General features: G+C 44.6%; 1 protein-coding gene across 1 annotated transcript in view; it reads left to right on the top strand.

The window, feature by feature from the left end:
- Nucleotides 1-22,969, top strand: part of grin2da (glutamate receptor, ionotropic, N-methyl D-aspartate 2D, a) — a 232,600-nt gene that overhangs the window by 102,085 nt on the left and 107,546 nt on the right. Inside the window, exon 2 of the mRNA XM_062985506.1 lies at nt 17,598-18,158. Coding sequence (XP_062841576.1) covers nt 17,640-18,158 — 519 coding nt within the window. The 5' untranslated portion in view covers nt 17,598-17,639. The remainder of the gene's footprint in view (nt 1-17,597; nt 18,159-22,969) is intronic.

Here is a 22,969-nt window from a genome sequence, read left to right as displayed (position 1 = left end):
GTGCTACCCACTTAGTCACCGTGCCGCCCCTGATTCAAATTGTAATCCTTTAATACAGCGATCTGTTTTCCATAAACTTAAAACGTGGCTGTACATCTGACTTCAGTAAATATTTTTGCCATTTTTGCCATGATTTTTGGTCGCCGACTGGTCGGCGGTAGATTTGCCGGCCCGGGAGCAACTCGGCGTTCGCTCAGCGATCGAAACTCGGCTCTCAATCGCTGTGTGTGAATTACTCAACGACTCGATCCGAGCAGCTTGTCGAGCGCTCGGCGACTGAAGATAAATATCTAGCTTGCTAGATATCTGGATATGAGTCGGCCGACTGACAATGAGTGCGATGTCGAACAGCCAATGAGAACGCAAGATACGGGGTGAGGGGAAACGCAAGGGGGGTAGTTGTAATAAGGTGGGACGGGGGCACAAACTCGTGTTTTACAGTATGTTCTCTACAAAACATAACACTACGGGCCAGCCTTCACTCCCCACGTGCATCAATGAGCCTTGGCCGCCCATGACCCTGTCGCCGGTTTACCACTGTTCCTTCCTTGGACCACTTTTGATAGATGCTGACCACTGCAAACCGAGAACACCCCACAAGAGCTGCAGTTTTGGAGATGCTCTGACCCAGTCGTCTAGCCATCACAATTTGGCCCTTGTCATTTTTCATGCTTCTAACACATCAACTTTGAGGATAAAATGTTCACTTGCTGCCTAATATATCCCACCCACTAACAAGTGCTGTGATGAAGAGATAATCAGTGTTATTCACTTCACCTGTCAGTGCTTGTTAATAATGTTATGCCTGATCGGTGTACATCTCCCAGTAGTATTTCCTAATTCTCCTTTGTAATCCATCCACTGTTTGCACCATCCTATCCTGGCCTGGCCTAGGAGAGCCATAAACTAGCCACCACCACCTCCTTTTTGTTACTTGTCAGCGGTTGATTCCATCTTAGAGCCACGTTTCATACAGAGACTCCCGCTATGCCCTCTGTGCATCCCCCATCAAACAGGTCTCAATTCCGCATCGACCTTTCCTCCCTCAGGCACCGCCAACTGTGCCTGTTAGACGCCCAGCCAGGCCAAGATTCAAACTCGAGAGCCTGATTTCTCCTCAGCTTTGGGCTAGAGCATCAGACCACCGCGTCTCTCAAGCACTTTCAATTTCCCGTCTTGACCGAGAAAGCTGTGTAGCATTCTTTGCAGATGTATGCCTATGACTTCTGGGTAATTGAAGTGTTGTATTGGAGCACACTCGACAGAAGTGGGGTGTTTGAGTGAGCAGTGGTGAACGGCTCAGTCTCAGTCCACTAATATAGCATGGACTGTTTGTTCTCGGCTCCCCTGATCCGAGCCATTCAGTCACTATCCACATGATCCGGCATGGGCACTGATTGCCGCCTTGCTGATGGCAGTCATGACTGGGGTTCGAGTGCCTTCGTCATCAGTGTGAGTAAATCGTTGGTTCTACATTTACACAGCGGCCACGGAGTGTTTCAGCCACCAAAGGGCGGCATACAAGATACATAAAACATGTCAAACCTTCAACATTTAGTAACCAGAGGCGAGGATTAAACCCTGGAGCTGTGGGGCAACCACATTACCTAATTACTTTTAATCATTGCTTATCGATTGGGAAGTGGATTAAGTGGCATAATCATGCCAATTAGCAGGTGTTTGCTATGTACACTTCATGCCAAAAAGTATGTGAACACCTAACTATTGGCTTTTTTTAAATCCTGTTACTGAAAAGCCAAAAAGCACGTTTGGAGAATTGATTGTGTTGATTCATTTGTTCAGAGAGTCAGATTTCCTCCAGTTGAATCATTTCCATGCTGGATTTGATTCACTGATCAGAAGCATGTATAAGGGGCAGTTGTAGTCTAGTGGTTAAGGTACTGGACTAGTAATTAAAAGGTTGCTTAAATAAATATAGATAAATAAATAGTACAACCCCAAATCAGAAAAAGTTGGGACAGTAAGTAAAATGCAAAGAAATTAAAAACATTACATTTACTTTGACTTTTATTTGATTGCAGACAGGATGAACCTGAGATATTTCATGTTTTATCTGCTCAACTTCATTTCATTTGTTAATAAACATCCAGCAAAAAAGAAGCCTTATGTTAACCATGTCCAGAAGAGGCGTCAACTTCTCTGGGCTCGGAGGCATCTAGGATGGACGTGTATTGTGGTCAGATGAATCAGCATTCCAGGTCTTTTTTGGAAAAAATGGACGGCGTGTGCTCCGGACCAAAGACGAAAAGGACCGTCCAGACTGTTATCAGCAACAAGTCCAAAAGCCAGAGTCTGTCATGGTATGGGGCGGTATCAGTGCCCTTGGCAAAGGTCATTTACACTTCTGTGATGGCAGCATTAATGCAGAAAAGTACATTGAGATCTGAGAGCAACATGTGCTGCCTTCAAGACGTCACCTTTTCCAGGGACGTCCAGCATTTTCAACAAGACGATGCAAAACCACATGCTGCACACATTACAAAGGCATGGCTGCGGAAGAAGAGGGTACAGGTACTGGACTGGCCTGCCTGCAGTCCTGACCTGTCCCCAATAGAGAATTTTAAAAGGAAAAATGCAACGACCCCCGTACTGTTGCACATCTTAAGACGTGTTTGCAGGAAGAACGAGACAAAATAAAAGCTGAAACACTAAATCACTTGGTCTCCTCGGTGCCAAAACGTCTTTTAAGTGTGGTGAAAAGGAATGTCAACATTACAAAGTGGTAAATGCTTTACTGTCCCAACTATTTTTGGAGTTTGTTGCAGACCTGAAATGCAGGAATGGAGGTTTATTAATAAATGAAATGAAATGTTTATTAAGCAACAAAATATGAAATGCAAAAGTAAATGTAAGAAACTTTTATTTTATTATTTGCTTTTTCCATGCTGTCCCAACTTTTTCTGCTTTGGGGCTGTACATTATAAATATACCAAAACAACAAATTGTCCAGGACTTAAAAGGCAGACTGCAATCACAGCAGGTTATGTTACAATCGACCCTTTAAGGGCCACCATAATGCAGATGTGGCCCTTGGTGAAAATGAGTTTGACACCCCTGATCTAAGCTATCACTGCCTTACATAGTACAGTATGCCTTTATTTGTGATATATACATACCCTCCCCCCCCCCCAAAAAAAAGAGTGGCAACTGGTGTGAGGTCATGGGAAAGCGAACAGGGCACAGGGAAAATAATCATTGTGATTTTTTTGAAGTAACGTCCTGGCCTCTGGTGTGTCCACACTGCCAGCAGTGGATACCACACCCTTTCCATTGCTAAAGTAAAATTATTCATTCAGCCTGGTAAATTTGACTTTTTCTCCCCTCTAATGATTCAGTTTTTAATACAAAATCCATTCAGCATGATTTCCTCCAGCGTAGTTCAGCCATTGTCTATACACATTTCATGCTCTGTGGATTTTTTTTTTTGCTCTGCAGATTTTTGGGGAGAGCGTGAGTGGTGTTGCGAGCGAGCGAGCGGTGTCTGTTTGTCGTTCTGCTCCAGACCGCAGTGTTTGTTAGTGAATAGCTCAGCATGAAGTAATGCTAACCCTGTGTGTGAATGTGCTCTACTCTTCTGCTCTGCACTGCAGTCTCTGCCCACAGGCCAACAAGAATGCAGTAATAATGCACTGAATAATGCAGCAGCAGCCCCTCTGATGGGGCATTTTTCTCCCCTTCAAGCACCTTCATTCCAGCCTCTGTCCTAGTGCTTTATTGAGCTTTCTGGTTTTTGTTTTTTAATATTTCTTTTCCCTCTCCCCGGCTTCAGTTCTGTTCTCTTACTCATGTTCATAAGTCCCTCGATTTTTTTTTATATCCCTCTCTCAGCGTGAGACTGACCCTGCCTTCACATGTCTTAATCCCCTTTCTGGGAATGTCTCCTTTTTTTCCTTTCGATGACTCCTCAGCGCTGAAAGATAGTGGAACAATCAGGTGGAACTAATAGAGGTGAGAGAGCGAGACACAGAGATAGAAAGGAAATTATTACGTCAGGCATGTTCGGGATCAAAGTGGGAACATTTGCATATCTCGCCCTGAAAAACAGCCGGCATATCAGACACACAGATATGACTTTTTCCCTTCTAGCTCTTTTCCCAAATATTAATTTATGTTTATACTAAAATAAGGGCAGCACGGTGGCTCGGTGGGTAGCACTTTCGCCTCATAGCAAGAAGGTCCTGGGTTTGAATCCCAGTTGGAGTGGTCCGGGTCCTTTCTGTGTGTCTGACATGTCTGACACTATGTCTGACATATCTGTGCAGATGCCCACCTGGCCGACTGCACAGCTCTGATTCGAACACGGATTTCAGCTGTAGTGGGCTAGTATAGAACGTACATGTTGCACCACCTCAGTGCCTTAATAAAAGATACGATTCATGCCATTTCAAGTAGAAATATTTCATTCATGAGATTTTTAGAGGTTATTGTTTGTCTGGAGGCAAAGCTGGGTCCTTCTGCTTCATGAAATGACTATATTGTAACCAGTTTCTGATATTTTGTCCACTTCCGTTATGCGTATCTGAGGGGAAACTGAACACGTCTCCACTGAACGTACAATCTGATTGCAGTGTACGTAGGCATGCTTAGTCTAATGATAATGAAAGAAAGTGTTTTGAGACCAGGAGGAGTGGCGGCTGATGCCCAGGGTGACTGGAAAAATGATGCATTGAGCTGCTGGTGCTTTATTTCGATCCCCATTTGTATCACCGAATGGTCTCTGATACCCCCCTCCCTGCCATTCCTCCCCTCCCAATATGCTGCTGTGTCAGGAACCAAAACAAGCATTGCAGAGGCCAGCCTGAGCCCTGTACACCTCTGTGATTTTATCTCAGGTGACCGCTTCATCCTAATTAATGCTCCTGTGGGTCCAATACACTTGGAAATACCTACAGTAGAAGTAGCCAGATTTGATTGTAGATTTTTGAGGCAGTGGGATGAAACCAAGGTACTTGAGTAGTCGATGATGAGGTGGGGAAACATGCTCAACTCACAGCCAGGAAGAGTACTGGGAAACCAATGGTTGTGACATGGTGTTGTCCAGTTTATGTGTAGTATTGAATGAGTGAAAGACACCTCATAATGGATCTTTAGGGTAAACTGTGTTCCTGCTCGGCATTTAGTGCCTCCGGAATCAGAGTCAGAGTCAGAGAGTCAGAGTCAGAGAGGTTTTATTGTCATTTCAGCTACATACAAGTACATATTGAAACGAAACAGCGTTCCTCTAGGATCACGGTGTAACACGGTACAAAAAGTGCAAGACAAAACAGTGCAAATACAACAATAATACAAAAAATCCTATAATAAATAACTACAAAAGATATTCCTAATTATCCCTAATCTAAACAAGTAATTAGAAGACAGGACTAAAGACAAGTGTTAGTACATGATGGTGAATAGATGGTACAATGGTTCCTGAGGTAGTGACATGTTGTACATTAGCAGCGTAAAATTGGCAATGCAGATAAGGTGCCTAAAAAGTAAATATGGTGCAAAATACAAGTAAGGTGCAGAAATTATTGTGCATTTCCAGGAGGTGTGCAAAAATACAAGTAACATAGTCAAAAATGCAAGTAACAGTCAATACAGATCAGTGTGTGGCAGCAGAAAATTTCCGGAGGAAATTGTTACAGTCCTGAGTTTAGAAGTCTGATTGCTTGAGGGATAAAACTGTTACACAGTCTGGTCGTGTTAGTCCGGATGCTGCGGTATCGTCTCCCAGACGGGAGCAGAGTAAAAAGTCCATGTGATGGATGGGTTGGATCGTCCACAATGCTGAGAGCTTTGCGGATGCAGCGGGTGTTAAAAATGTCCGTGAGAGATGGAAGAGCGACCCCGATGATCTTTTCAGCTGTCCTCACTACTCGCTGGAGAGTCTTACGGTCCGACGCAGTACAATTTCCGAACCAGACAGTGATGCAGCCGCTCAGGATGCTCTCGATTGTTCCTCTGTAGAACGTGGTGAGAATGGGGGGTGGCAGATGAGCTTTCCTCAGTCTTCTCAAAAAGTAGAGACGCTGCTGGGCTTTCTTGGTGATGGAACTGGTGTTAAGGGTCCAGGTGAGATTCTCTTCCAGATGAACACCGAGAAATTTGGTGCTCTTGACGATCTCAACAGATGAGCCGTCGATGTGCAGTGGGGAGTGGTCCCTTAGTGTCTTTCTAAAGTCAATGACCATCTCTTTGGTTTTATCCACATTCAGAGACAGGTTGTTGACTTGGCACCAGTTCGTTAGATGTTGTACCTCCTCTCTGTACGCTGACTCATCGTTGTTGCTGATGAGTCCCACCACAGTTGTGTCGTCTGCAAACTTAACGATGGAATTCGAGCTGTGCATTGCTGTACAGTCGTGCGTAAGCAGAGTAAACAGCAGTGGACTGAGCACACAGCCTTGGGGAGCGCCGGTGCTCAGTGTGGTGGTGCTGGAGGTGTTCTTACCGATCCGGACGGACTGAGGTCTCTCAGTCAAGAAGTCCAGGATCCAGTTGCAGAGAGAGGTGTTCAGGCCCAGCGTGCTCAGCTTTCCAATTAGATGCTGAGGAAGGATGGTGTTGAATGCTGAGCTAAAGTCTATGAACAGCATCCTGACGTAAGTATTCTTTCTGTCCAGGTGTGTAGAAGCCAGGTGAAGTGTGGTGGATATGGCGTCATCCGTTGAGCGGTTAGGACGGTACCCAAACTGCAGTGGGTCCATGGTGGGAGGCAGTAGGGTCTTAATATGCCTCATGACTAGTTTCTCGAAGCACTTCATGATGATAGGCGTGAGTGCTACGGGACGATAGTCGTTGAATAGGCTCAGGACCCACCATGACCTAGATCAGTAGTTTCAGCTGTAGTGGGCTAATATAGAACGTAGATGTTGCACCACCTCAGTCTGGTTTCATGAGATGACCAAGCATCTAACCTGTATAATCACCATGCCAACTTACTGGATTCATACTGGTCAAGAGCTGGCTTCTCAAAGAGTACAACACACACAGTCACCCATTTACTCACCATTCAGCTACTCACACCAATCCTCCTTCTGCGTGTTTTGAGAGCTTGAAGGAAACCATACAGTGTAATGAAGCACCACATATTTTGTAAGGTTGGTTGTCGAGGTTGCAAGGATAGATTGGTGTTATGGTTGGTTGGCATGGTTCAAATCCAATCTTACCCCTTTTCCACCTACGCGGCACGGAGCCCGTTCCGGTTCCCGAACTTGACTTTGAACCGGTTCCGCGTGTTTCCACCGGAAAAAAGAGGTTCCAGACAGTGAACTCGCGGGCCGATCTGGCACCACAGAATACTTGGTTTTTCAGCACGAACCGTGACGTCACCTATGGGCGTGTCATGTTGTACAGCACAGCGACAGCAACAATGGCGTCCGCTGGTGTCTCGTATGGAGCTTGTCGCTGCATTTTTATCTTTTAAAGTTCACCTGATCACATTTTGAGCCAGTTTGCCGCTGATATTTTCAAAGCGCCTTTAAAAAGGTGAACTGTGTGATGTGACGTGGTAAAAGTGACCCGGACAGAACGAAAAACGCTTAACGTGAAAAATAAAGCGTGACGCTTTTTCGACTCCCCGAGCTGCATAAACACCACACGTAAAGTAAATCCAGCTAAACACAGATACATGTGTTATTTTAGAGTAGATTTGATGTTTATTTCACACATATGGATGTTCGTGTTGTGGAACTTTAGTGATCTTTCACTGCTCAAGCCGAGCGCTGAGCAAATCGGCTATTTGTGCCGAGAGTCACGGTGAAACCGAAGCGCAAGACGCTTCTCACGTTAATGAACTAAAGAAAACAACAACTGAGACAAACACGTCACGTCTTCTTATCACCGATTGTTAGATCGATGCTTTTTGCATAAAAACAAACATCTGTAACAGCAGCACAAATGCTCGCACATAATCTACACGCTCCACCATGATATTACTGCTCTTAACTTTCGTTAAGTAATGCCCACTGTTGATGACGCTGCTTGGTTCTCAAAAACTGGTGGAAACGCAGGTCGGTTCTCTACAAAACACCAAGGTTCAGAGAAACCTGAACAGAACCGGTTCAAGAACCATGGTTTTTTTGGTGGAAAAGGGGTATCTGTGACGAGTTTGAAGTGGTCTCTTTGTATCCATCAGGGTATTGTACAGGGTATTTCTGTTTTTAATAACTAGGTGCATGTCCAAATGCCTGTGTCCATATAGGGTTAGCGGTTAAGGGTTAGGGATTAGGGTGTCGACTAGATCGTTTTTCAAGATTAAAAGAATAGGTGGCATGGTTTCCTACCAATCAGGTAGGTATTCTGGTTTCCTGCCGCTAATAATTAGGGGGATGTCCAAATACCTTTGTCCATATAGGGTTAGGGGTTAAGGATTAGGGTTAGGGGTTAAGATTACAATTGTAAGGTCGGTTGTCGAGGTTAAAAGGATAGATGGCTGGCATGGTTCAAATCCCATATTAGTTACTATCTGTGAAGAGTTGTGAGTGCTCTCTTTGTATCCGTATGGGTATTTTACGGGGTATTTTGGTTTCCTCACACTAATAATTAGAGGGATGTCCAAATACCCTGAGCCATATAGGGTTCAGGTTAGGGTATTCTACGGGGTATACTGGTTTGCCTCCCTCTAATAATTAGATGGATGTCCATGTACCTTTGTGTATTATCATTTTTTTTGGTTTTATTCTATTTTGGCATTTTTCCCTCGATTAGTAGTCTCCTCGATTGCTGCAGACCCCTACCCTGCCCAAAAAAGCCTAGAGCTAACACATGCCCCTCCGACAGGTGTAGTAGTCAAGTGCTTCTTTTCACCTCAGACGGAGATCGGTATTGCGTACAGAGAGTCACTCACTGATCTCCGTTGTTCCTCGTCTCTGTGCATGCGCCATCGACCAGCCAGCAGAGGCCGCAACTGCAGCAGCAATAAGGAATCCCATCAGACCGACATTTTCGGCATTTAGCAGACGCTTTTATCCAAAGTGACTTACAGTACTGTGACAGTATATTGTCCAAGCAATTGAGGGTTAGGGACCTTGCTTAAGGGTCCAACAGTGGCAACCTGGCAGTATTGAGGCTTGAACCGGTGACCTTTCGATTACTAGTCCATTTCCTTAACCACTAGGCTACAACTGCCCACAGAGCTTCAAACAGACAGCTTGAGATCTTATCACCGGTGGGCTAGCGTATTAGACCTGCTCAACCTGAACGCCTCAAAATCTTAAATGCGTACGTTTGTCAATCCTTCGATCGGCCCATCTCATGTTTGGTATGAACATTAACTGTAACTCTCGACCCGTGTTATGATTTAATACAATGTGATGCTGCCACATGACTGGCTAACTGAATAATTATACACGAGGTAGCAGGTAGGTGAACCTAATTAACTGTGTGTATGTGTTTGAATATAATTACTGAGGAATAATTAAGATCATACAAGAGGAAAGCAAGCCATGAATACACACCCTAGTTTTATTAATGCCTGTTAGTTGTAGAATGCTATACAGACTACAGTCTATCAACAAGGTCTCGGTGCATCATCGTTTTTTTGACTTTAGTAAAGTGGCATTTGGCAACATAAGAGATTTAGGTAAATTCCATCAGAGATGTAAATTTGGGGTTTTTGCTGTTATATCAGGCTGAGTTAGTTTTGCAGTAGGTTACGTTTAGTTGCGCTGCTTTCAATTAGAAAAACAGAAACATGTAAAAAATATACAGTGGTACCTTGTAACTCAATGTCCCCTTTGAAACTCATCTTGTGTGCGACCGCTGCTTTGTTCAGCGCTTGGCTTGAGCGGTGCAGTTCAACGTCATCAAAGTGTGAATATGAGACGAATCTGCATTTGTGTGGAATAACCATCAAATCCACTCTGAAAGCTCCACATGTATCTGTGTTTATCTGGATTTTCCTCCTGTTCCACTTTTAAACTTGTGTTACAGCTCGGGGTTCTGACAGTTAAAGAAAAAAAAATATACACTAATCAGCCATAACATTAAAACCACCTCCTTGTTTCTACACCCACTGTCCATTTTATCATCTCCACTTACCATATAGGAGCACTTTGTAGTTCTACAATTCTACAATGTGCTAGTATGAGTGGATCAGACACAGCAGCACTGCTGGAGTTTCTACAATTCTATGTCCACTCACTGTCCACTCTGTTAGACACTCCTACCTCGTTGGTCCACCTTGTAGATGTAAAGTCAGGGACGATCGCTCATCTATTGCTGCTGTTTGAGTTGGTCATCTTCTAGACCTTCATCGGACGCTGCCCACAGGGCGCTGTTGGATGGATATTTTTGGTTGGTTGACAATTCACAGTCCAGCAGTGACAGTGAGGTGTTTAAAAACTCCAGCACAACACACACTAACACACCACCACCATGTCAGTGTCACTGCAGTGCTGAGAATCATCCACCACCCAAATAATACCTGCTCTGTAGTGGTCCTGTGGGGGTCCTGACCATTGAAGAACTGTATAAAATGGGGCTAACAAAGTATGTAGAGTAACAGATGGACTACAGTCAGTAATTGTAAAACTACAAAGTGCCTCTATATGGTAAGTGGAGCTGATAAAATGGACAGTGAGTGTAGAAACAAAGAGTTGGTTTTAATGTCATGGCTGATTGGTGTATGTGGATGCATACGCCACTCCCAGAACCAACTGACATCAAGTTTCAAGGTACCACTGTATCTAAAATAGTGTGGATGCTTAAGTACAGCTTAATGTATCAGACTTCAGCTGCTCAACAATCTGTGGTCGCTGTTGTCTGATTTTTCTCTTAATGATGCCTTATACATTTCAGTAGGAGACGGAGTTGGACTGCAGGCAGGCCAGTCAAGCACACACACTCTGTGTCTACAAAGTAACTACAGACTTGATGGCAAAAATCCTCAAATACACCTCTGTTTCACTGGTACCTTCACACATATGGAAGTCACCTATTCTGTGTGCACTTCTGCACCCCCATACCATGATAGATGTTGGTCTACAGCCTGGATGGTTCTTTCCATCTTTAGCAGAAAATGAGGAAACCTGAAGTCACTTATAAGGAAAGTTAAAGAACATGGGTAAAAAGACAGGTCTTGAGCTCAATATGAAGAAGACAGAAGTCATGACGACGGGAAAGTCCACTAACTTCACCACTGATGTAGGAGAGGTTGAAGTGGTGGACAGCTTTTGTCTACTTTGATCAATTATTAACAGCGAAGGATCCAGCAGCCAGAAAATACACCACAGACTGGCACTCAGCAGAACAAGAATGAAGGAACTGAAAGGAACAATCAGAATGGTCCAGACCATCATCTTCTCTGTTGTTCTTTATGTGAATGATGTAAAAACTGGATAGAAATATTCAATGACACCTTGAATCCTCAACTAAATCAATCCTAACCTCTCACTCGAAGCCCAGACGACCAAACTGAGTCTCTCTTAGTCTGGACACATTATGAGAAGAACCAGTTCAATGGGAAAGACAATTATGCCTGGAAGAGTTGAGGTTAAAAGAGGAAAAAGGACGGCCATCAACAAGATGGATGGATACAATTAGAGGAACAATGAACAAGCCATTAAGAAGCCTGAAGACCCGAATAGAAGACAGAATGTTCTGGAGAAACACTATCCATACGGTGTCGGGAGTCTGAATCTTGCATTGAGGAATGTTCTTTTTAATCTTACTGATTGACAATTTTCTTAGGAATTCTGGCACAAAGTATTGAGCAACATCCCAATTTGGCTTGCAAAGATTAAAGGCGCAATTACATGAGAAGCGGCAAAACTGCTTTTGCGCCAACTGTGGCATTGTTTTCTATAGTTTTCTAAGTGTGGTAAAGCTGCTTAGCTTGCCGATGCGCTTCCCTGAGTGCCATTTACCTGACTGAACTTAGACCCATAGAGTTTGCCAATGACCTTTTCAAAGTGCCTCCAATGAGAGGAACTGTTTGATATGACTGTTTGATATGAGTGAAAGCGACTCAGGCAGTACAAACAACGCTTAACGTGACGTATTGTACTAAAACAACGACCTATAACGTTTATTTGTAGAGGGAAATTATTACCAGTAATAACTGGAACTTATGACCAGTAATAATTGAGAGAAGTCTAGTGCTCCTTGGTCACTCTTTTAATACATTAAGTCACATTAAGCTTTTTTTTTTACCATAAGCATTTTAGACTCTTCAGGGGAAGCTGATTCTTATTATTTCTCAGCACCCCGAGCTGTATAACACAAGTTTAAAAGTGAAACAGTGAGGAAAATACAGCTAAACATACTGTAGATACCAGTGAATGCAATCAGAGTGGATTTGATGGTTATTTCACACAAATGCATATTCGTATCATGGTGCAGTTTTTTAAAAATATTTTGTTTATGCATTTTCTCCCTTTTTCTCCCAACGTTAGCACGTCCAGTTTGTACCCAATTTGCGTTATGCTTTCTCTCCACTGGAGCTGACCCCCGCCCCGATTAAGGAGAGCGAGCGAGACTGACACACGCCCCCTCCGACACGTGTGCAGTAGCCGACTGCATATTTTCACCTGCAAGAAGCGAGTTCATATGCGGATCAGCTTTGTGCACGGAGAGCCACACCCTGATCAGCATTATTCCTCTACTCTGTGCAGACGTCATCAACCAGCCAGCAGAGGTCCTTATCCAGCTTGTCCTACCCTATGAACAACATCCAATCGTTGTTCATGTGGCCGCCCAGCCCAGCCGTATGGCGGAGCTGAGATTCGATACGATGTATTCAAAATCCCAGCTCTGGTGTGCTAGTGTGTTTTACCGCTGCGCCACCTGAGCGGCAGCGTTAACTTTTTGAGTGTATACAATCAAGTTGGTTCGCCAATACATGTTTTTTTTTGCATTGCTGTACCCAGAGGCTTAGTTCCAAACTGCACTTCAGTCACTTTGCTCCCCCTCACTGGTGAACACCCAGCCAGATTAAATAAGTGATCCAAACCGTGGGGCATAAAATAAAATTAGGTTGCAGGACAAGATTTGTCAAAAGGCTAAAATCCTCACTAACAAAATCCAACCTCAGCTTGTGAGATGGCTTGATAAATAAAAAACACATTCATAGGACCAAAAGCATGATATCATTTACTTAAATGGTTACACACTAAATTAAATGTGAGCTCCCCTGCACTCATCCCCTGGCTGCACCCTATTACCTCTAATCTGTTCACAGTTATGGGCTTAATGTGGTAATACTGCAAATTCAAACCTGAGATTTCCTTTCAAACCCTCTTTACAGCCAAAAAAATCTATATTTTTTAATGTTTTAATACTGATTTATTGTGGTTACGGTTGTAGTGGGTCTGGCATCCCCGGTATCACTATTTGGACACCCCCTTTTTAAAAAATGAATTTTCTCCCCATTTTCCTCCTGATTTAGCACACTCAATTTGTATTGTGCTGCTGAGGGATACCAGATTGCGTCAGAGGAGAGCACATTGCTGTACACGCCTCTTCCGACACGTGTACAGCCCTCCTCCTCTCGCCCCTGCACTCTGCACAGACGTCTCCTCCGCCAATCAGGGTCCTTACACAGCGTATGAAGACCCCACCCCACCCTGCAGATACATTTTCAGCATTTAGCAGATGCCTTTATCCAAAGCGACTTACATTACAGTTACAGTATATAGTCTGAGCAATTGAGTGTTGAGGGCCTTGCTCAAGGACCCAACAGCAGCAACCTGGCAGTGGTGGGGCTTGAACCCTCGACCTCTGATCACTGGTCCAGTACCTTAACCACTAGGCTACAGCTGGCCCTGACAGTGGCCAATTAGTATTGTATTGCTAATTATGCCCGCTAGATGGCGTCCAGCCGACTGGAGCTTGGTGTGCTAGCGGAATATCCCGCTCCACCGTCTAGGCGCCTTTCTCCCGATTTTTAGCGTAGCCAGTTAGCGTTCCACTGCTGGGGATCCGGTCGTGTCCGAGGAGGGTATATTCGCCTGCCCACGCCCCCTCGGTGGATTCGCACGTGAGGCCAGATATCGCGCACGAAGAGACACGCACCGATCTCCACGCTCCCTCACTTTCTGTACAGGCACCTCAGACTGCCAGCCAGGGTCCTTGCACAGCATTTGAAGACCCCACCCACTTATTAGTCTGGTATTTTCCTACCCAGCAGACTGATGGCCAATTGTGGCAACCTGACAACTGAAGTGCCGTCAACCAGGCGAGGTGAATAGTGCCAGTGCCCTCTGCTGTTTAAAGTGAATATCGATTCATCTTAAATGAATAACCGATTCGAATCCCAATTTTTAACTGTCTTGTGGTGCATCGTTACATCCTTAATGGATTTCATTAGTGGAGAGAACTTATGAGCAGTAATAATTAAGAGAGGTTTAGTGTTCCTGTGTCATTCTTTTAACACATTAAGTCACACTAAACTTTGTTTAGACTCTCGGAAAAGCGGATTCTTACAATTTCTCAGAACCCCGAGCTATAACACAAGTTTAAAAGTGAAACAGTGAGGACAATCCAGCAAAACACAGATACATGTGGAGCTTTCACGGCTTTTACAGTTATTCCACGTAAATGCAGATTCGTCTCATATTCGCACTTTGATGATGTTTTACCTCACCACACAGCTCAAGCAAAACGAAACAAAACAACGACAGTCGCACACACATCGAGTTTAAGGGCAGCAGACTGATGGCCAATTGTGCCCGGTAGAGGCCGCCCAGTCCACCAGTAGCCGGGAGTTCAGAATCCCAGCACTGGTGCGCTGGCGGTATATCCCGCTGTGCCACCCGGGCGCCTACAACGTCATGACACTAGACTTGATACTGATCAGGACGCCTCTTAAAGATAAATTGCTGAAGTTTTAAGTGTGTCATCTAAATTAGAACACTGTGTTTTAAACCTAGCCTGTATGTGCATTCCACACATAACCGCCTGAGATGTATTTAAGTTGAAGGTCGACACTGCACAGCACAGCGTTCCAGTCTTTGTTTGCTATACGTGCTCGCAATCTGCCTGCCTCTTACAAATCAATCAAAATGTTCCTGGCAGTACCTACTAATTACTCACCGCTTGAGGGTCAGAATTTAAATAAAGCATTGTGTGAGAAATCAGGTAGATAATTCAGGTCCTTTTACATGTAGACGTTGTACATTGATGTCGCACACTGACATTTCTTGCGCTTGCCAATTTTCAAGTGGAACAGGAGTAACAGGCAGTGTCGAAAACAACACGTCTTTAAAGCTGTTGTGTTTAGCAGTTATCAGGGTTGCCAGATATGCTGGAGAACACATCCCAAAAAGCAGCCTAATTGAGAAACTCATTATTTATTTTAATATAAAAAAAAAACTTAATACATATAAATTAATAAAGAATATTCATGAGCACAAATAGGCTGGTTTATGACACAAATGTATTCATTTATTCTAATCAAACGCCAGAGTCTGAGTTCACAAATTTGCTCAAATGAGCACAAATACCGCTCAGGTGGCGCAGTGGTAAAACACGCTAGCACACCAGAGCTGGGATCTCGAATACATCGTATCGAATCTCAGCTCTGCCATCTGGCTGGGCTGGGCAGAAAAAGAGAGAGAGTAAATAGGCACAGATTCCCACAGACACACTCAGAAATGTTGTGTGTAGGAGAAGACTGGCTCTGTATAAATGGAACGAGCTGTCCAACAAGCTTATTGTCAGGTATAAACATCCTTTTACCTGACAACAGAAACAAAATCACAGGCAAGGCTGTGTTCACAAGGTCCTCCTCAACATCCATCAAAAACGCACATCTGTCTGTGATTTCAGTGATGCGCTGATGAGCTGTACACACTGATGCTCGGTCACGCGTGTAAATGACACTCTGTCATACGGTCAAGCTCGCCAGGTTTGAACTTTTGATCTGTTTTCTGATCATGAATACATTTTGCTCTTTTATGTCAGTAAAGCGTAGAAGGTAGAGGCACACTGCAGCACTTTTGATCTGATATTTTACAAGCCAGGATTAAACATCTGTTTTCTCTTTAGACATGTGGATCTGAGACTGAAATAATAGAGAAAGCATTATAGCATATAAACTGGTATGTGTTAATGGAATTGATGCTTATATTGTTTGCACTTCACATATCTAATACACAGGAAAGCATATAGCGCATCTTAAGGTCCAGTCTGCTTTATTCTCCACCGACATGACAAATTATTACAATGTGGGCGGCACGGTGACTCGGTGGGTAGCGCTGTCGCTTCACAGCAAGAAGGTCCTGGGTTCGATTCGAGAAGTGACAAAACCGCTTTTGTGCTGACAGTGCACAAAGCTTAACGTGACTTATTATATTACAATAATGAGCAATGGATTTTAGGGATGTAACGATACACTCTACCCATGATGCGATACGATTCCCGATACTGGCTTCACGATACGATTTTTTCCCAATTGTAATAAATTTGGCTAGAAAATCCCCCTACCTGGCAACCGAAGTGCCGTCAACCAGGCGAGGTATATAGCGCCAGTGCCCTCTGCTGTTTAAAGTGAATATCGATTCATCTTAAATGAATAACCGATTCGAATCGTGGCACATGTGCACCGATTTGTAACTGTCTTGTGGTGCATCGTTACATCCCTAATGGATTTCATTAGTGGAGAGAACTTATGAGCAGTAATAATTAAGAGAGGTTTAGTGTTCCTGTGTCATTCTTTTAACACATTAAGTCACACTAAACTTTGTTTAGACTCTCTCGGAAAAGCTGATTCTTACAATTTCTCAGCACCCCGAGCTATAACACAAGTTTAAAAGTGAAACAGGAGAAAAATCCAGATAAACACAGATACATGTGGAGCTTTCAGACTGGATTTGATGGTTATTCTACACAAATGCAGATTCGTCTCATATTCACACTTTGATGACATTTTACTGGACCGCTCAAGCCGAGCGCCGAACAAAGCGGCAGTCGCACACACGTCGAGTTTAAGGGCACAAATTTCTCGACGAAGGGCGTCGAGTTTCAAAGATTTTGAGTTACAAGGTACCACTGTAATACAAACCTCAGTTGTAGAAAAGTCTGGACAGCATGTAAAACAAAGTAACTAATACAAACTGATGTTGGCAACATATCTTCTAAAATATTGGAACACTAAAAATGTTAAAATGTTTGTTTTTGTGTGTGGGTGTGTGGTAGGGTGCTAGAGCAGTAGTCCCTAACCTTTTTTGCACCACGGACCGGTTTCTAATAAGATATGATTTCAGGGGCCAGAATAACTATAGAATGGAAAATCAGTTTGAATCCTGAGCTTTTTTTGCTGCAATGAGACGCTGCTCCCACCTAGTGGTGATTGGGGACAATAACACCCTAAGAGGATTGAAAATTGAATTGCTTTTGTAGCGGGCCAGTAATAAATGACCCACGGTAAATGACCAGTACCGGTTTGCGGCCCGGTGGTTGAGCTTTATGAGCAGGGCTAGGTTAAGGCTTGTTAAAAATGCATCAGAGGATAAGTGGCTCAGAAAAGGTTTTATTAGCATTTCATCTACTGTCCCAACTTTTCTGGTATTAAGTTCTGCGTTTATTATTTAACTATGCAAATTTCTGAACAGAGCGTAATAGCGTAATTTCTCTCTTTCCTCTCCGTCCAGGCGATCTACTTGAACCAACCTCACCGTCTGCCACACCTCGTCATGGCAGTGCAGCCTGCCGTCTCGCTCCTACTGGCCGTGCTGGCGTGCAGCGGGCCGGCCTGGTCGTCCCCTCCGCTATTGCTCCGCCCCCGGGAGCGAGAGAGGGACTCGGGCGGGGCTTCGGGCGGAGTCAACATCGCCGTGGTCCACTCGGGATCCTCCCACCTCCCGGAGACGAGTGTAGGGGTAGGGGGCGCCTCGGCGGCGGGCGCGGGCACGGCTGCGGGAACAGGGGCGGGCGCCGGCTGGTCGGGGCAGGTGGGCGAGTCCGTGATGACGCCGTGGGGCTCGGCCAACGTCATCTGGCTGGCCGTGAACGAGAGCAGCCCCGGGAGCCTGCTGCTGCAGCTGTGTGAACTGCTGGCCAACACGCCACTGCAGGGCCTCGTGTTCGAGCAGGAGAAGCCGCCGCCGCCCGAACGCGCCCCGCTGGCTCCCGTACTGGAGTTCGTCTCGGCACAGACCGGTGTGCCCATCATGGCTGTAGGGGGCGGAGCCGGCCTGGGCAGGGAGCCGCAGGTAAGATCTGTTGTACTATTCTGTTGTACACAACCATGTTTCCATAAGGCCAAAAGTATGTGGACACCCCTCTCAAATATGCAATGCAGGTATTTTAACCCCCTTCCATTGCTAAAAGTTGGAACAGATTGGGGAAGGCCCTGTTCTGTTCCAGCATGTCACAGTCTATAAAGCTCGGTGTGCAGAAACTCCAGTGACCTGCACAGATCCCTGACTTCAACCTTATTATACCGGCACGGTGGCTCGGTGGGTAGCACTATCACTTCACAGCAACAAGGTCCTGGGTTCGATTCCGAGGTGGAGCGGTCTGGGTCCTTTTAGTGTTGAGTTTGCATGTTCTCCCGTGTCTGCGTGGGTTTCCTCCAGGTGCTCCAGTTTCCTCCCACAGTAAGGACTTGAAGTGAAGTCTTGAAAGAGTAGAGGCTGTTATACCCTCAAAGAAGGGGTTAACTATAATCAATGCCTACGGTTTTAAAGCAATTATTATACATTCAACATTATAAAATCCAGTGTCCACTTACTTTTGGCTGTATAGTGCACTATCTGATCTGCTCCCGGTAGCATGAGGCTGCCACTTTGACCGGAGTGGGCACAGGATAGTCAGGAGAGGTTGGCACTACTGTGGCACAACCATAGGGCTTTAGCATAAGTGTGTAATTTAGTATATAAGTCTAAAAAATTGAAGGTTAAGGGCCTTGTTCAAGGGCCCAACAGTGGCCACCTGTCAGTGGTGAGGCTTGAACCAGTGACCTTCTGATTACTAGTCCTATACCTTAACTGCTAGGCTATAACTACCCAGAAGCACAGAAGCCCACAGATTCCCTCCCAATATATTGTTGAAAGCCTTATTAAAAGAGTAGAAGCTGTTATACCCTCAAAGAAGGGGCTAACTCTATAATCAGTGCCTACAGTAGAGGCTGTTATACCTGCAAATTAATGCTCTATAACTCTATAATCAATGCCTACAGTTTTTAAAGCAGTTATTATACATCCTACATTATAAAATCCAGTGTCCACTTACTTTTGGCTGTATAGTGCACTATCTGATCTGCTCCCGGTAGCAAGAGAGGAGGGACTCAGTGCAGCCAACATTGTCATGGTTCACTCGGTATCGTCCCACCTCCTGAAGATAAGAGTAGGAGTAAGAGTGGAGGTTGCCTCTGTGACAGATGTAGACAAGGCTCCGGAAACAGGAGCGGGCACAGGATAGTCGGGAGAGGTTGGCACTACTGTGGCACAACCATAGGGCTTTAGTATAAGTGTGTAATTTAGTGAGGGTTAAGGGCCTTGCTCAAAGGCCCAACAGTGGCAACCTGGCAGTGGTGGGGCTTGAACCAGTGAACCAGATGTAGACAATGCTCCGGAAACAGAAGCTGGATGGGAGGGGTTGGCACTACTGTGGCACAACCATAGGACTTTAGCCAAAAATACACATAACTGCTGGAGTTTGGTACATTTCACAATTTTTTAAAGGTAGCTACATGCAAAGCTAAAAACTCTTTTCTCACTTTTCTTAGGGTGCATTCACATGAGAAGGGACAAAACCACTTTCGCACAGCCTGTGTGGCACTTTTGCCATGTTTTTGCACTTTCCGTGTCACTCAAAGTTCACCTAATTACACTTTAACCCATTTTGCCGCTGACCTTTTCAAAGCGCCTCTAATAGGACGAACTGTTTGATATGACGTAGTAAAAGCGACTCGGGCTGTACAAACAATGCTTAACGTGACTTATTGTACTAAAACGAGCGAGGAATTTTATTAGTGGAGGGAACTTATGAGCAGTGATAATTAAGAGAGGTTTAGTGTTTCTATGTCATTATTTTAGTACATTAACACTAAACCACCACGTTAAGCTCTTTTAACGATAAGCGACTCTCGGAAAACGCTGATTTCGCTCACAACGCTTACAATTTCTCAGCTCCCCGAGCTATAACACAAGTTTAAAAGTGAAACATTGATGAGAATCCAGCTAAACACAGGTACATGTGGAGCTTTCAGAGTGAATTTGATGGTTATTCCACACAAATGCAGATTCGTCTCATATTCGCACTTTGATGAAGCCAACGCTTCTCATGTGAATGCACCCTTACTGCCACTTTTGCTAGATTTGTTTCCAGTATTAAAATGGACCACTGATACTGGAATGTCTGTGTGTGTGTGTGTGTGTGTAGGTTAAGGTTTGGGGTGTAATTGCATTAGGACCCATAGTAGTAAGAAACCCATGGCATTTATGGGAGCTAACAGCTTTACTGGACTCCATATAATGGGACATTAACATTTACAGCATAAGCCGATGCTGTTATACTGAGTGTACTACTTAAGTGCTTTGTATTTTTACTGGACTTTTACTCACACTAGAATTGGTACGCAACCGTCTAGGAACACCGTTTAGCTAAAACCCAGCTCTCTCACAGGGTCAGTGTAAGGTCAGTGTTTTCTTAACCCAATGAACTTGATGGCTTAGGGCAGGGATGTCCAAACTACGGCCTACGGTTAAAATTTTTGAAACGGCTCGCGAGGTATTTTAGAAATAAAATTAATGATAAAACACGCTAGCACACCAGAGCTGACATTTTTACCTCATCGGTTCGAAACTTAGCTCTGCCGTTTGGCAGGCTATGCTGGTACATGAACAACGATTGGCTGTCGTTCATACAGGGTGGGGAGCCGGATAGGGACTCCCTATTTCTATCGCTGATTGATGGCGCCTGCACAGAGTTGAGGAATAATGTGTTTATCAGGGTGTGGCTCTCCGTACACAAAGCTGATCCACATATGAACTCGCCTGAGTCTCTCGCCTGAAAAGATGTGTGTCAGACTTCCTCTCCTCAATCAAAAGTGGGGATCAGCATCAGTAGAGAGGAAGCGTAATGCAATTGGATACAACTATATTGGGAGGAAATTTAGGGGGGAATGCAAAATAAATAAATAAATAATCAATCTTCTTAAGCTGTTTAAACTCCAGGTGTCGCTATTGCATAAAACAAATCTAAAATGCTCCCTGTCTCCTCCCCCCTTAACTCATAACATTAACGTTACACCTACATCAACGTTCCTGAGTTTTTGAATAAACATGGCGGCTCCAAAGAAATGAAAACTAGAGTGCAAATACAGTTCAGAGGGAAGTGGGTATGTATAATTTAAAGTATAATAATCTTTTCATAAGGATTATAAACTGGTAAACTGCAGCTCTTGTGGGGTGTTCCCGGTCTGCAGTGGTCAGTATCTATCAAAAGTGGTCCAAGGAGCCGCTCAGGTGGCGCAGCGGTAAAAAAACACACGCTGTTCATCAGAGCTGAGATCTCGAATACATCGTATCGAATCTCGGCTCTGCCTTGCCGGCTGAGGCCGAGTGGCTACATGAACAACGATCGGCCTGTTGTTCAGATAAGGGGCGGGACTAAAGCCGGATGGGGACTCTCTCTCGGACTAGTGCGATTACGACCTCTGCTGGCTGGTTGGTGGCGCCTGCACGGAGATGGGGAAGGAGTGCGGTAGGGGGTGTGGCCCTCCGTGCACGGCGCTGTACCGCACTGCGCTCGTCAAGTGTAGGTGGTAAGATGTTCGATTGCTGTGCACGTGTCGGAGGGGACGTGGAGCAGCCTCGTCCTCCCCAATCAGGAGCAGCAATAGTGAGAGGATGATTGACGGGTAGAAATTGGATGCGCTAAAAGTGGGAGAAAAAGGGGTAAAAAAAAAAAAAGTTGTCCAAGGAAGGAACAGTGGTAAACCGGCGACAGGGTCATGGGCGGCCAAGGCTCATTGATGCACATGGGGGGCGAAAGCTGGCCCGAGTGGCCCGATCCAACAGACGAGCTACTGTAGCTCAAATTGCTGAAGAAGTTAATGCTGGTTCTGATAGAAAGGTATCAGAATACACAGAGCACCACAGTTGCAGGGCTGTTTTGGCAGCAACAGGGGGACCAACACAATGTTAGGAAGGTGGTCATAATGTTATGCCTGATCGGTGTACAGTATTATTGTAAAGTAATATTACAAGATTGATTTGCCCATGCACAGTCACAGACAAGGTTTTTTTCTGTCATTACATAATAGCAACAATTTTGGGCTCAGACGACCATTATTTTAACTTCTTGAGCTGAAATGAGAATTCAGTTCAGGTTACACATTCAGTCAAAATGACATTAATAAACTGAATAAATAACATTTGCCGTGGTTTACAAACCCCATTTGTGGAAAATGCAATAAAACGAAGAACCTGTGATTTGTTTATTCTCTTGAACCTTTATTAAACTGACACAAGTGCAAAGAAAATATTTCTAATCTTTTCACTTTCAATTTGTAATTTGTAAATATGAATTTGAATCGGATGCCTGCAACACACTTGAAAAAGACGGTGTGGAGCAAAATATCCCACAGTAAAAAGATAAATGGGTAACAGGTGAGGGTAACACGATTGGGTATAAAACAAGGAATTGACGCCCTTATATATAGGACTGTACACTGATCAGCCAAAACATAAAACCACCTCCTTCTTTCTACAATTACTGACTGTAGTCCATCTGTTTCTCTGCATGCTTTGTTAGCCTCCTTTCATGCTGTTCTTCAATGGTCAGGACCACTACAGAGCAGGTATTATTTAGGTGGTGGGTCATTCTCAGCACTGCAGTGACACTGACATGGTGGTGGTGGACCAACTAGGTGGGAGTGTCTAATAGAGTGGACAGTGAGTGGACACGGTATTTAAAAACTCCAGCAGCGCTGCTGTGTCCGATCCACTCATACCAGCACAACACACACTAACACACCACCACCATGTCAGTGTCACTGCAGTGCTGAGAATGATCC

This window comes from Trichomycterus rosablanca, chromosome 2 (assembly GCF_030014385.1).
Source record: "Trichomycterus rosablanca isolate fTriRos1 chromosome 2, fTriRos1.hap1, whole genome shotgun sequence".
Lineage (NCBI taxonomy): Eukaryota > Metazoa > Chordata > Actinopteri > Siluriformes > Trichomycteridae > Trichomycterus > Trichomycterus rosablanca.
The sequence above is the reverse complement of the archived record's forward strand: the minus strand, read 5'-3'. Positions and strand labels throughout refer to the sequence as shown.